The sequence below is a fragment of the Poecilia formosa genome, unplaced genomic scaffold (genome assembly GCF_000485575.1).
Source record: "Poecilia formosa unplaced genomic scaffold, Poecilia_formosa-5.1.2 Scaffold223, whole genome shotgun sequence".
Taxonomy (NCBI): Eukaryota; Metazoa; Chordata; class Actinopteri; order Cyprinodontiformes; family Poeciliidae; genus Poecilia; species Poecilia formosa.
The window spans coordinates 260,293-275,223 of NW_006800162.1; the positions used below are offsets into that span (position 1 = coordinate 260,293).

Consider the following 14,931-nt stretch of genomic DNA (forward strand, 5'->3'; position numbering starts at 1 on the left):
AGTATTCTGTTTCCTATGTCTTCTACTTGGTACGGAGATGTAAAGCAGCCGTCAGCGAACCAACCCATTGTTCAGACCTCCAGACACCAAACAGTCCAACTATCTCAGCTTACAGCAGAGACTCAGTCCGAACCAACGTTCAGGAGACCCTGGCTAATGTCAGCAGCGCACTGTTAAAAAAACCTGTAACCTTCCTCTTACGCTCCACCACTAAACCTCAACAGGTTCCAGCTGTTACTCCTCAAGGCAGCAACTAGGATAGTTTGAGGAGCTGAACGTTGCAGAGAAAACACACACATCCTGTTAATCTGACAGATTTCCCATCATGGAAACACTCAGGCCTCACCTGGTTCAGAAAGGCTCCTCAGGTTCTGCTGCTTCTGTCTGGAGGCCAAGAACCAGAGGAGGTGATGGAGATGGAGAGAGGACAGCATTCAGTCCCTGATGAGGACGCGTCTCTGGTCTCTTATCCCCGTCATGCTGCTGGAGACTCTATCAGAGCTTTGGGATCAGATGATTTCATCCAGATGAATCACTTCTCCTTGTTCTCCAGACTTTTCATCAGTTCAGGAACAGAACCGACAGGAAATGGGAGCTCTGCTGTGGAGAGCTAACTAGCATAACTAAACCAACACTAGCTAAATTAGCTAGTAGATCTGATCAATATAGCCCCTCTTGATGAAAGCAGGTCGCTGAGGGAAACTTTTTATAAATTTCGCCTCACTCATTGTTCTACTGCCAAGTTCTCACTCCAGAAAAATCCAGAGGAAATCTAAAGCAGTGTTCAGTTTCCACCTGCCTCAGGTGGAACTCTTTCCTCTGACCAAGTTTCTGTCAGCAGCCTTTATGCGGCCTCTGAGATCCCTTATTTTGTGGTCAGTCCGCTTGCCATAAATCCCTCTCCTGTTAGCTGCTAATAGGCTTGGCTCCTGCTTCGTTCTTCCTCTGCATCATTGATGTGGCCTCTACAGTTTGTTCTGCACAAAGTGCTGCAGACCTTTAATGATGGCTCACCTTGCTGCTGGGGATTCATGGACCCAAGTGGAAAGTTGAGACAGTTTTCAGTGAATGAGCTCATTTCCAGTCTGTAGCTGTTGGGTACCAGGCAGACCACTCGCCTCCCAGATTTGACTCACCCTATGATATTCATCTCTGGAAACTCTGGAAGCCAAACACAGCCAGACCGTTTTCCCATTATGAACTTAATAAATGATTTGACCCTGTTTTCTGCTGTCATGTAGAATCACAGAACAATGAAGAAAATGTATTTTGATTTTGCTGAAACCCTCTAAGTTTTTAACGTGTACAAGCAGGAACCTGCATACAGCCTGTTTTCCACCCAAAACACCTGTAAAGTGCTTATCCTGCTTTGGTCACAGGAGAGTCCATAGGTAGTTTAAAAATCCTCTGAGGTGTTTGACCTTTGACCTGAAGCAGCCCTCAGCAACGCTCTGAGGTATTTTGACAAAATAAAGATGGATGTTCAGCTTCTGTTCCTTGTTGTAACGCCGTCTAATCCATCCCTCCCCAGTGTTACAGGTTTTTTTTGTTTTTTCAGACCACAGGTCGTTTTTGGAACTATTCTGTTTGTTTAGTTTTTATTCCACAGAACAGATTTTTAATCAGCAGCAGCACTGCCTCACTGTGTGGACAGAAAGTGTTCTGCTCAAAGTTTAAAAGCCATGAATGCGTCATGGACAGAAGCTTGGAAAGCCTCCTGAACAGTAAATAAAGTGTTTGCTCACAGAGGAGAAATTCCTCAGTAAGTGGAGGTGGAGGAGCAGCAAGTAGCTCAACAGATGTTCCTGGGACTGTGGTATGTTGGAGCGATGAACACACTGGCAGCCTCACTCACTCCTTTCACCATGTTTCCTCCAGAGACAGTGATGAGGACTGATGAAGGAAGTGGAGCCGCTCCTGCAGTAGCAGAAGAGATAGAAGAGTCTTAGCGCAGGGTGGAGAACTAGAGGGTTAATCAGCAGCTACAGAGGAGCTCTGCAGATCTGACTAGCTCAGTGAAATGAAAACTGCAGTAGTCGCCCTTCAGCAGCAGCATTTAATAGAACCTCTTCCTGCCCTCATCTCTGCTTTACTGTAAATTCTTCACTTCACAGCAGCATCACAGGTCCACCTCTGTCTGCTGCAAAACAATAGAAATATAGCAGTGCATTCACACCAGCCCTGTTTAGTCTGCTTTAATCAAACCCTTGTCTGTTTGTTTAGAACGTCCAGTTTGTTTGGGGAAATGTGAATGCTCAATCAAACTTTGATGTGGATCAAAAAGTGAACTCTGGTCCACCTAAAAACCTCAGCCTCAGTTCAGTTGAAGTGAACTCTACTCTGCTCCAAAAGCAGGAAGCAGACTACAGCACAGAGCATTCTGGGTAAATACAACCAAAACAAGCAGGAGAGTCTAGAGCTAGCTAGAAATGTCTCGTGGAAATCCTACAACTGCTAAAATCTGATGCCACTCCATTTGTGTTTCTATTTTGTGAAGACAGGAACTACGGTTTATTTGTTGACACGGTTTTTGTGTCGTTTCCTTCAGTGGTTCTTGGTGCAGCGCCACCACAGGCGAGTAGGTGAACAGGCTTTACCACAGCAGCTGAAAATGGAATAAATGTTGCAATTTTGGTCCTCAATTATAAAGAGTCGGGTTTGAAAACACTCTAAGTTTTACTGTGTAAATAAGTGACAGTGAATCTTGCACTTTTATCATATTTTTTAGAGATTCATCTGCATGTGTGTGTTTTGTGAATCTGCTGCTGCAGACATGGAGCTCGGAGGCCCTTCTATGTCACCATGGAGCTTCCAGTATTTTCAGCTGGATGCTCCATGTCTGAAACCAGACCTACTCTGTCCACATTCTGGGCAGAGTGGGGATTTGGGGAGTTGCTGCTGGGGGTGGAAACTGGTCCCAGTCTGTTCTGTAATGAGGGCCCCCATCGACCTGCAGGCTGTCATTATAATGACTTCAGTGCTGCTTCTAAATCAGAATCCCAGAGCCATACAGCTCAGAACCACTCTGTATGGAGGATGATGTGTGATGTGCTGCTCCAGAATTCAACTTTGGACTGATAAGTGTTTCTGTGAGGACTATAATCAATGTTTGCACACAGTTGCATGTGTTCGCCTCCAACTTTCCATTTCAGTAACTCTTCAGAGAAACAGCTTTGTCTCTCAACATTAAACAGCTGCAGTCCTGAAGGTGATATGGAAAAAATGAGCCTGTTTACTGTGGAAATGATTAGAATGCCTCTGTGGCATATGAGTTTATAATGTGCTGCTGGAAAACTGGTTGATTTGTAAAGTGGATGCACGGGTTGTAAAAATCCACTATTGGAAAAGTATTTTGTTTGTCTAGACTTTTAAAAACACCAGGAGTTTAATTTAATTCCTTGTGCTCAAATGAGAAAGTGAGAAAATCACAACAAGCTACTAAAATAAAGCGTAGCTCAATTAATATAAGGAAAAAACTGCAAGGACAAATAATTGACAACCTATTTCTAATTATATGAAAACATTTTCACCTAATCTGTCTTGTAATTGATTTAAGGACAAAGTGGGAGGAAAGGGTTTGAAATTCTTTCTTCCACATTGGTTCCAGATGGAAGACAGAATTTTTCCACCTCACGTCAGATTGGTAACATCACGTAGTCTGTGGATTTCTGCATAAATTTGCTCAAAAATCAGTTTTAAAACTTAAAAATTTCATTTTTGTTGCTCCTGTTTGCAAGTTCACTGCAGATCCAACCACTTGGTCATCTCACCCACCGTATATATTTTTGAATAATTCTTAGCTTTTTTTTTTTTATTTTTTTTTTTAATTTAAGAAAATGTCAGGTAGATAAGCTAACCTAACATTGATAATTTAAGTTACAGAATTGTATGAACAAACCCTATTTTTACTTAAATATAAGCTGGTGGAATCTGATGCAGCGTTGAACCTTTTAAACAAATGTTCTATTTATTTACATGTTTTTTTTTTCTCTTGTCAGTCACATCATTTAAACTAAATCTCTAGACCGTTTAAATAGAAAAAATGGCTTTCTGAATGGAAAATTGTGATCCTAAAAATCATAATTAAGTGGAATTGCTCGACACTGAAAGATTTGCCTCTCCAATCAGGTCTCAGCTTAAAGTTCGTGTTTGGGAGATTTGACTGTTGGCTAAAATGAAGCAGGTGGAAGACATGTCTACACAAGACCCCCAAAAACTGTAACATAGTCATAATTAATAATCAAAGCGTCAAAACAAGTCAGAGCTTTATCAGTCAGGAATAAAAAATGCAAATTCTAGCTACATTGGCATCAGACCTCAAGGTGTGAAATAACTATGAACAGGTATTTTCAGTCTATTAGAGATGATCGTGTTTCTGAATTGAGGAAAAAATGTTTGAAGAATCTCCGCTCTCAGGCGTTCCTTCCCAAAGTTTGACATAAGTGTTTTGTTTTTGTAGATCCATGAACGGCTGCAGCATTATGAAGAGAGCAAGCCGGCTCCAGTCATGGACAGCGCCGCGGTCCTGGCCCAAGACGTAAGCTTCTTCAGCTCCTCTTCGCACCCATTTCACATGGTGATGGCTTCCGGATGGAAGGAAACACAAATGTACAATGGTTGTTTGTTGGCCTGTGATCAACTTTTAGAAAAGTTATTTGGTTTCCATGCCTAAGCCAGAAAACCAAAATTTTGAAAAGGAAAAATAAAAAAAAAAAACCTCAGTGTGAATCATAAGCCCCATTTTCTCTTTTGCCAAGTCTCCTTCCTTCCCAATTACATTTTTTTTTTCAGTTGAACTACAGACGGTTACCTTTGTGCTTCCTTGTAAATGCCCTGCAAAGCTTCTCTCTGGGATTACTGGATATCAGGCTGGAGCCCAGAGAGCATCTCTGAGCCCGCCACAGACCCTAGTCTCCTGTCGGCTCAAACATGGTGTGTTTTTAAAAAAAAAAAAAAAAACGGATTGTTTTTCAGCCGTCACGCCGCTTCAACTGAGCTCTGCTGAAGCTGTGGCCGAGGACGAAAGAGAACGCAGAGAGATCCACGGTTTGATTCATCTCAGGCTCTGGTTTCAGCTAACAGGGGGCTGAATTTACTGGATAACACAAAGCGACACTTCAATCCTGCCTGGCTGCTCGGGGTTCATTTCTCTCTGCTGAGAGAAATGAACCAGATATAATACAGTATGAATGAAGAGATCCTGTCAAAGGTTTAATAAACTAACATCTACTGTTGGCTGAGCTCTGGTCCTTTCATCACTGGATGTTCTGCTGGTTCACTCAGTTGAATTCAGTTTATCTATATGGCACCACTTCACAAGCAAGGAATGTTGGAGAAAAAAAAAACAAGAGAAAATGAAATTTCATCATTCAAACTTACATTCCAAGTTGATTCTAGATTTAATCACGATAATTTCCAGGACAGTTTATCATCCAGCAGAACTTGTTACCATGACAGACCTAGGACCTAGTTATGAGACTCGTTGACGCTAACATAATCTTTCAGCTGCAGGCTGCAGGTTTCTTTGAGACAAAATCAAATCTGATCCTCACAAGTCTTTGAAGAAAGACCCGATGTTCAGTGAGCCACATTTAGCTGCTCTGCTTTTTGTCCAGTTGAAATGTCATTTATTTTCAGTGGATTCTGGTCTGTTTCTTTTAGGTTGGCTTTTTAATCTGTTTAATTTGGACAAGACGTTCTCCCGCTGGGGTAATGCGTGGGTAGCATTACAGAAGCTGCAGCTCTGCTTCCTGATCTGAACCCTGGCTCATATCCTTGCTCCCTTACAGAAACCTCTGGTCGGCTTCACAAAACTTTCATCGCCTTTCCTGTTGTTGCAGCAAAATCCACTGGGTGTCCTCAGTGACCTGATCTGTAGCACACAGTCAACAGAAGTTAGAGATAAAGCTAATTACTTATTGACTTTGTGGAAATGTAATCTAATTAAACTAACTTTTGCTTTTGCCTTGGTTGAAAACAGCACCTGTTTTCTGTTGATCATCCAGTCTGCTCTTTTATTGTCCCCCAGGTTTTTCCAAACCCACGTGTACTAGATTTCCTCATTCTTCAGCTTCCCTCCTCAGACCTGACTCTGACCTCTGCTGCTATTTATTAATCCAGTGTTTTCCCTTCAGGTAACGGAAACTGCTGGAAATAATGATGACGTTTCCCCTAGTGTTTTCTCCCCCAACACTTCAACCTCTGCTGCCTTGCTCCTGCAGCCGTTACTCAAATACTTTCTCCTTCATCTTTATGTCTGATGCTTGAATCTTCTGTCCTCCTGCTTGATGATGACACAGACAGAGAGATAATCCATGTGTCTCTTGGTGCTTTAGGTGCTAAACTTATCATCCTAATGCCAGAGAGAAACTTCTACGGTTCTTTTATTTCCTCTGGAAGGATTTAAAATCAACTCATTCTATTGAAACTACAACTAATTGTATAAACTTTTCACTAAAAATATGGGTTCTCTGCATTTTTTTCTTTGTTTTCTGCCTTGAAGCAAACACATATAAACTTTAGTATGGCAATTGGAGGTTTAATTTTAAACCTTTTCCACTGTCTGAATTGACTGCCATCACTAGACATGTGCCAGGACTTCATCTGTACCAGCTTTCCTTTGGACTTGGCTTTCGTCAGCTATAATCTCCACAACTCCTGGATGTTCCTGCTGCTCTGAAATCTTCCTGTAGTTCCAGAATCTTCCTGCTGGGAGATCGTCCTGCAGATTTCACCCTGAGCTCCTGCTTCCTCACTACAAAAGCATCCAACTAAAATATATCATGGCTTTGGCTTGGAACTCAACGTAAAAAAATATATATATATTATTTTTTAATTCAGAATTGCTCTAGAATTAGTGCCTTAACAGTGTAAAAACAAAAATTAAGCTAGAAAAGAAATTGACCGGATTTGGGTGGCTTTTGTAACCACATTAAGTTCTTCATCATGAGGAATTCCAGCTTCTCACTGTGTTGTATTGTTGTTGTTTTTTTTCTGAGTTCAGGACCACGGACAGACCCCGAGAGGTGATTAGATCTGTGAGCCCCGCTGTGATGACAGCACACAGAGATGTTATTCATAAAGTGTTCAGAGAATGCCAAGTTTCCCATGAAACCCCTTTTCATAACCAGTTGTAAATCTGCAGATTAAAATCAATTTACTTCAAATTTCACCTGCTTGTAAGATGTTTGAACCTGAACTCAAACCACAGCAAGTCAAGGAAATAAATTTGTTACGTTGCTGTTTACTATACTATATCATGTATGGATATTGTCTTAAAGCTTATTTGAGTCACCGTTCTGTGTCTATTCTCTTTTAGCTTTCTGAGCAACTCAAAATAAAGTCTGAAAATGGAGACATAAAAGAACTTGCCAAGCTACTGGAAAACCCCCATGTGAAGGTAAGAACCACACCTGCCCTTTTTTGTTAGAACTGAATAAACTGAAATGATAAATCCTTCTCTGAATGATTAAATTATTATAAAAATTGGCTAAAAAATGAGCAGCTTTGTATTTGTGTCTTTTCTGTTTTTGAGTCATCAATACTAACGTGAACCGCAAACAGCTTCAGGCCTTTTCTTTTGTTTTTTCTTCTTGGCTGCATCTGCTGACCTCATTAACCAGACACAGACGGCTCCAAAATAAATGTCCACTCCTTTTACTTTTTAATCCTGAACTCCAGCCGTTCATTAGATCCTCCAGGTGTCTCAGCCAGACAGAGCTGGCTTCACCCTGGAGGATCAGGCTTCTCACCACGTTGTCCTCAGGATTATTTGGCTCTTGCCAGAAACAACACTTCACTCTGAAGTTCCGTCCCAGCAGATCAGACACACACACACACACACACACACACCACATTGATAGTCAGCCAGTATGTGTGTCAGACTGTAGGGGTGTGAACAGATCAGTCATCTCCAAAGATTCGAGCTCAGAAGTAGATTTTTCAAGTCTGCACTGATGACAGGAATTCAGGTGTTTTGATTAATTCCAAAGGAAAACTGACAGTTTCTCAGAATGTATCCTGACCTCTCCTGCCGTGCTACACGGAGAGATGGTGATGATCTGCTTTGTCTGTGATAACTCCAAAGAGAAAAGAGCTGACAGATGACAAATGACAATGGCTGAGGTCAATCCGTCACAGCATAAAGCTGGTAAAAACCATCAGTTGGTAAAAACCATCAGCTGTAACTGATGAGGTGAAAAAAGGTGGATGAGGCCGAGGGTCGGCTTAACACTCCCGCACAGTGAAAATAACTGTTTAAAAGATTGTGTTTCCATGGCTTCCATCCATGTTTTCATCACTTTTTTTGAAGAATATTCTCCTGTTCCCTCAAAGCTCATCAAAGTTCTGCAATTTAATTTTCTGTAGATCTATGTGCTTCATATCAATATTTCCCCAGACTGTTGTCTAATGAAAATAAAAATAAATCTAACATTTTTATCCTTCAATTAAATATGTTTCACAACATTTTCAGCCAGGCTTTATTACCTCTGCAAATGGAAATCTCATCAATCCACAAGAGTAAAATGCCTTTATTTTTCACGGTAACGGGACGTAAAAATGTTAAAGGAAAACATCATCAGGACCACACTAGCTTTTAATCTCAGTAGTGATGAATATTTCAGCATTATATTTTCCTACTGTGTATTTATGCATTTATATAATGAATCAGTTGTTTATTTCTTCCCAGTGGAACAATCACTATGACAGATTTTAAAAGTTGAGTTTCATTTATTTCTCAGTGCAATGATTTTGTTTTCCAGTCAGAAGGAAACAGTTCATCTAAAGCCATGAGGAAATCACCATTATTTGTTTTAATGTTTTACATTTATTATTAGTAAAACTTATTAGATATTTAAACTATTTATTGTTTATACATAAAAAATTACAACCCAACTCTAGCAACAATAATAAGACAAACAACCGATCAGCTTGAGAATAATGACATACTCGGTATGTCTTCTGGAAGAAAAGTTGACAAGGAGACTTGGTGGTGGAATGAGGAAGTGCAAATATGGGTCCTGAGAAAGAGAGCAGCTAAGAAGAAGTGGGACAATGTGAGGACTGAAAAGAGTCACCAAGAGTACAGGGAGATGCAGTATAAAGAGAAGGTAGAGGTATCTAAGGCCAAACAAAGTACATACACCGATTTATATAAAAGGCTGGAGAGTAAGGAGGGAAAGAAGGACTTATACAGGTTGGCGAGGCAGAGAGATCGAGATGGGAAGGATGTCCAACAGGTCAGGGTGATTAAGGACCAAGATGGATCTCTACTGACAGATGCAAAAAGTGTGATAAGGAGATGGGAGGAGTACTTTAAAAAGTTGATTAATGAAGAAAATTAGACGGTGGCAATGACTAAGAGGCAGAGCTGGAGGTAGCAGAGATGAAGATGTTGAGGTTCTCTTAGGGAGTGACAAGGATGGATAAAATCAAAAATGAATACATCAGAGGAACAGCTGATGTCAGACGTATTGGAGATAAAGTCAGAGAAGCCAGACTAAGATGGTTCGGACATGTACAGAGGAGAGACGCTGAATACATCGGTAGAAAGATGCTGAGGATGGACCTGGCAGGCAAGAGACCTAGAGGAAGACCAAAGAGGAGATTTATGGATTGAGTGAAAGAGGACATGAAGGTAGTTGGTGTGAAAGAAGACGATGCGGAAGGTAGGATTACATGAAGATGGATGACTCGCTGTGGCAACCCCTAAGGGGAAAAAGCCAAAAGGAAAAGAAGAAGAAGCTTGAGAATAACGATCCCTTCATCAGAGTCTAATGGTTTTGGGGAAAGAACGCTCTCCTTGGACCAATCCGGTGCTTCCATTTGAAAGCAGAGTGGGCCGCTGACGGGGCCAAGAGGGCTTAATAACAGGATACTGCCAGGAATGCCCAGCAGGTTTTTTTAGTCAAGTTCTCTGATCTGTATTTCTAAGTTAATTATTTATTTTTAATGAAGACAATACAGATTAACAGAGATTGAACCAGATACCTGGAGAACAAGGATGGTTTTCCTTCTCTTCATCTTTCTTCTCCAGGAGTCTAACTCTAGATCTCATTGGTCAGCTAATCCACCAACTCTGAAGTATAACAACGCCCACTGACTCGTATCAGCCCAGCAGGAATGCTTCCCTCTAGAGACCTGAGTGTGTGAAACATTTGGACCTGTGTTCTGCTCCGTGTCGGTGATCAGCAGCCAGGACACGCTCCATGTGCTCCCCATTAGCATCCAGCTGCTGCCGCAACTTCCAAGAAGATTTTACAGGGAATCGGTTGTGGCTCTGTTCCAAGTTGTTAAGAGGGGAGGCGGACGGCAGATCCAGGTTTAAGGAGGATCTGTGGATGAACGTAAAACTGCAGGTTCTCTGGTTTGGTCTGTTTGACAGAGTTCAGAGATTCCAGTGGGGAAAGGCTGAGATTAGATGGAAGGAAATAAATCTGAACTTTGTTGGAAAAACAAATCTTCTGATCTAAATTTGAAACAAAGTTTGAAGATTGAAGTTTTTAAACGGTTGAGGTCAAGTTGTGTTTAGGTTTGATTTTCTTGTAAATCAGAGGTCTGACTTTCAGCCAGCAGTGGAAGTGGAACAGAAAGGCTGCAGAAAATGTTTCCAGAACTCTAGGGGTTGATACTGATTACTAGTATGGCTGACCTGAGATCAGCTAACGTGACTGACAGTCTGTCATCATAAAGGGCCAAAACACAATTTAGATCCAACCTGGAACTAAAACAGGACCTCCAGTTTTACTGTCTATTTCACCAGAGGATGTTATGAAACTGGAGCCTGATTGGGATCCAACCTGCAGCTGGTTTCTCTGAAAAAGAGGAAAATGAAACAAAGAAGAGGAGAGCTCTGAGTCGGAAGCTGTTTTCTTCTGATGTGCAGAGATTTTCTTCCTCTCTGGATGGGACTGAGAACGTCCTGCTGCTCTATCTACATTCAGCTGCTGTTCTGGAGCTGCTGCTGGGTTTTACTGCACATTGATCAAATTCCCATCAGCTTACCATTTGTGCTCATCTGCAGAAACAAATGTTTTCTGGTGATCAAAGAAAATGTTGATGAAATCATCCTCGGAGAGAGAAGAAAGGCCAATGAAATTCAGGAGCACATTGTATGACTGGGGGAAATTCATGAAAGACAAAGAAGAGACAGGAATGAAGGTGTAGAGATTTAACCTGGAGCACCAACAGATAAAGAGCTTCACAGGGATAAAAGATTAAAAAAAGAAATACAACTGAACTTCCTTAGATTCTTTTACTAGACAGTTATTTTCTGTCTCTTCAGACATACCTGACAGGTTTCAGCTGTGATACCTCTGACAAAGATGGAAGTATGCCTGAAGAGACATAAGAAATAACTGTGTATAGCAAAATAATCATTAAGACTGTATCATATATAGACAGAATGAATTTCATCAATAAAATTGAACTCGTTTTAATGAGAATTTCAACACATCTTTAAGTTTAAGTTCTACGTCTCACTCTTGTTTTGTTAGGCATATGAGGTGGAAATTGCCCCCAAAAATCCTTTCTATGTACCTCGGTTGAGACATGCAGTCATTAGAATGTGGATTAAAGTTCTACATTGTTCCACTTTATTTTGCTAGCTGGACCCAAGTTCAGTTAACTAAGTAGGACCAAACTAGCCATTTAAGCGAATCAATAGATTTCCAGTTTGACTGATAACTTGAACTTGCGTCCTTTTTCTCTCCCATATTTCTCTCTTCCAGAGCCTTCTGTCCGTCCATGATACAGTTGCTCAGAAGCGGTATGACCCCGAACTCCCGCCGCTGCCTGAATACCTCAATATTGAGGAGAGTTCTGTGAAGATTATAAGACTTGTCAAAAACAAGGAACCTCTTGTAAGTCACTTTTTATTGTGTGCTCAGCTTTACTGTTTACAGAAGTTAAACGTCTGAGGAAAAGTTTGGTCTCTCCAGTCGTTAATCGATTAGCTCATGGAGTCCCTTGCATCTTTTTGTTCCCTGTTGCCATCCTGAATCTATTGAGATGTTGTTGCATAAATAACCTCAGTCCTCTGATGGCATGAGTGAGGTATTTCAATGCAGTGTATGACGTATACCCCATATTTCTCTGAGATGCAGGAGGCGATTGTCTTACAGTTTTAAACCTGATGCTCAGGCCAGTAATGTCCCTTGCATATAAGCCAGACTCATTCTGCCAGATAAACCTCTTCCTTGCTAACCTTTAGTTCTTTTTCAAGCATTCATTTGTGATCACACTATGGGAACATCCATACTTCTCTTTTGCCTCATAACTTGTTTCTAAAGCTGACTGAAGTTCACTCTGGAGAACAGGCTCTATTGGAAGCAACTACTCTCTATTGGAGCAACAACATCTAAAGTGAAAAATGCTGCAAAGGTTTGTGGTGATGCCCAGGTGGCAGTTAATTAGATTTCCTGAATTGCCATTGAATCAGACCTAGTATGTAGCTTAGCCTCTAGCATAGTGAGCACAGAGACCATATGGTGTCTGGAGATCTCTGCTTTTATAGGTCAAGTGAGTGATGCCAGTGAGCGAGAAACTGATTTGGACTTGGGCTTACCTGTATGTGTATTATCCCAGGATAAATATCTGGATCTATTTCCTTGATTCTCATCTTGTTAAGGTCATCTTAAATGAATGAACTTATTCTACTTAATAGAACAGTTCAAATGGTGTGCATGGTAGTGTATCAAAAGCACTTAGATAGTAAATTTGTTAATATAGAGCACCTTTCATAAAGTGTCACACAAGAGGACACTGGGATGTTGTTTTTAGCTGTTTTTTTCTAAGAATGCATTCACACAAGCCCAGTGTAGTTTGTTTTACTCAAACTGCTTCCCTAGAAATCCTGGTTCATTCTGAGGAGGTGTTCATTCTCAGAACCATACATTCTGAGAATGTCCCACATTCTTTTCAGATGAACTCTACTACTACTGAACTCTGATACTAACCTGAAAAGCAAACTCTGGTCCGCTCTTAGAGTACACTGCCTCTTGCTCAATGGCTGCTGGAGATGACCACTAATGGATAAATAGATCCAGCCAAGTCTGATTTTTGAGAGCACTCTTCCTCAGAAATGGTAAGAATGGCTGGCATTATAAAAGTTTGGATGAAATTTGCATTTTCATCAAATTTCTAGAAATCCAGCTGGCTCAGTGAGGGATTCATGCCAGTAGCAGACATGTTTTAAGTTAGTAGCCTGTAGCTGTTCAACCCACAGCCTCGGAGTTGTAGCACAGTAAACTAACCACGGCTGCCCTTCTGTTGGCGACGAGTATTTTTAGTCAGTCTACGCTTGACCTTTGTTCCTCCTGCGCCTCATCATTAGAACATGCGAGTCTCATTGTCCCAGACAAAACAACCATTTTCCCACTCTTTTCTCTCATTGTTTAATTTTCTCTGCACCCCTCGACTTACTGTGCGTGTCTGTGGTGTCGTTGCCATTTCAAACATTCCCAACAGCTAATTGGCTGTTTAGACACTTAGAGAAATAGACTTCTCTAATGACTGGGTTTGCTCGCATGCCATACCTCCTTTTTTCTGTAACTGTCCCAGTTTTGTCTCTATTATTGTGTTGACTGACCTCAGTGTCCTACAGCAGAATAAACACTGAGCTTACACACACATGTCCTCATTGGTCTGTCAGACGTCCATCTGTCCTCCCAGACCTTTGTTGTGTGCTGAGGTCCCGTCCGTCTTTGATCTGCAGCGGACATGTCCTGGACCCGGCCGCCTCTATTTTCACTCTGTGGTTTTCACTCTGACCGCCATCTTGGCTCCAGGCCGGCGTTCCTCTCACCACACCCTAGAAAAAGGGGAGGACGGGGGGAACACACCTCAGCCGTTGTGGCTTTCCTGCCTCCGCCTGCTGCATGTTCTCTGGAGCTGTTGGGCTCAACAACGAGGCTCGGAGGAGTTCTGGGTTTCTGTCTCACTGCACACATTGGTGAGGAAACTTCCTGGTCTAGGTTTTCCAGAGCGGGATGATGTTTCTGAAAAACATTATGGTTTTCCGAAACCATAATGTGATGTAGAGCAGCCACAGTCTCCTTCATCATCCAGCTCCTGCTGTTCCAGGAAGGGATTTGATGGGTTTCGTCTCGGTGGACTGAGAACGTCAGAAAAAAAAATTCCAATGTGTGATCTTGTAAAGTTGAGGCTGGGCCATTTCTTTTCTTGGTAATGAATGCTACATGACAGCAGTTCACAGTCCTGATTATATTCCATATCCAAGTCAGTCCTAAAATTCAGCACATTGCTATCCGCTATAAGTGTGGGTGATAAGGACTTCTTTCTATCACAATATTTTGTAGTACTATTGTAGTGACGATAAAAGTGATGAGAAGTTTTTTTTTTTTCTTTTGGGTAACTGTATGGCTGTGACTGCATGTCACTGCAATTACACAAACACAAACATTCCAATTTGTAATATGCTTCTTTAGGCTTTTAGATAAAAGTCACATGAAGAAGTGTGATTTATATTAAATGGCAAATCATAACATTTAATCATGTTTTCAAATTTATTGATATTCATTAATATTTTAATTGAACAAATGGTTGGTAAAACAATAAAATTAACAATCTTGACAATATGGACACCTTTAGGGGTTTTAGATATTATTAAAGGGCCAGTGTTATATATATTTTAGGCATTTAGTTTCTATTTGTAGCACAATCAAGTAACTATGTTACCAGTTCTTATAAAAATGCTCTATATACATCATAGATGACTTAAAAGAAATGTGACTTTATAATTTGACACCTTAAAATTGGGCCTCTGTCTCTTTAAAAACTCCTGCTCTTTCTGAAACTCCACCTGCAGAAAGTCATCACAACATGGCTTTCCTCTATTAACCCTTTAACGATGTTTGTACCAGCATTGCCCTGAGAAGTAGGTCTTACATTGAACTCAGCTGATTCACAGTT

The 14,931-nt window shown here is 41.1% G+C and overlaps 1 protein-coding gene across 3 annotated transcripts in view; it reads left to right on the forward strand.

Moving 5' to 3' along the window:
• Positions 1-4,435: 4,435 nt before the first annotated feature.
• LOC103149362 (MAGUK p55 subfamily member 7) overlaps positions 4,436-14,931 on the forward strand; it is a 21,555-nt gene continuing 11,059 nt past the window's right edge. For all 3 annotated transcript variants that reach the window (XM_016679853.1, XM_007568470.2, XM_016679854.1), the window contains exons 1-3: positions 4,436-4,537; positions 7,319-7,399; positions 11,730-11,861. In XM_016679853.1, the coding sequence (XP_016535339.1) occupies positions 4,508-4,537; positions 7,319-7,399; positions 11,730-11,861 (243 nt within the window). In that variant the 5' untranslated portion in view covers positions 4,436-4,507. The remainder of the gene's footprint in view (positions 4,538-7,318; positions 7,400-11,729; positions 11,862-14,931) is intronic.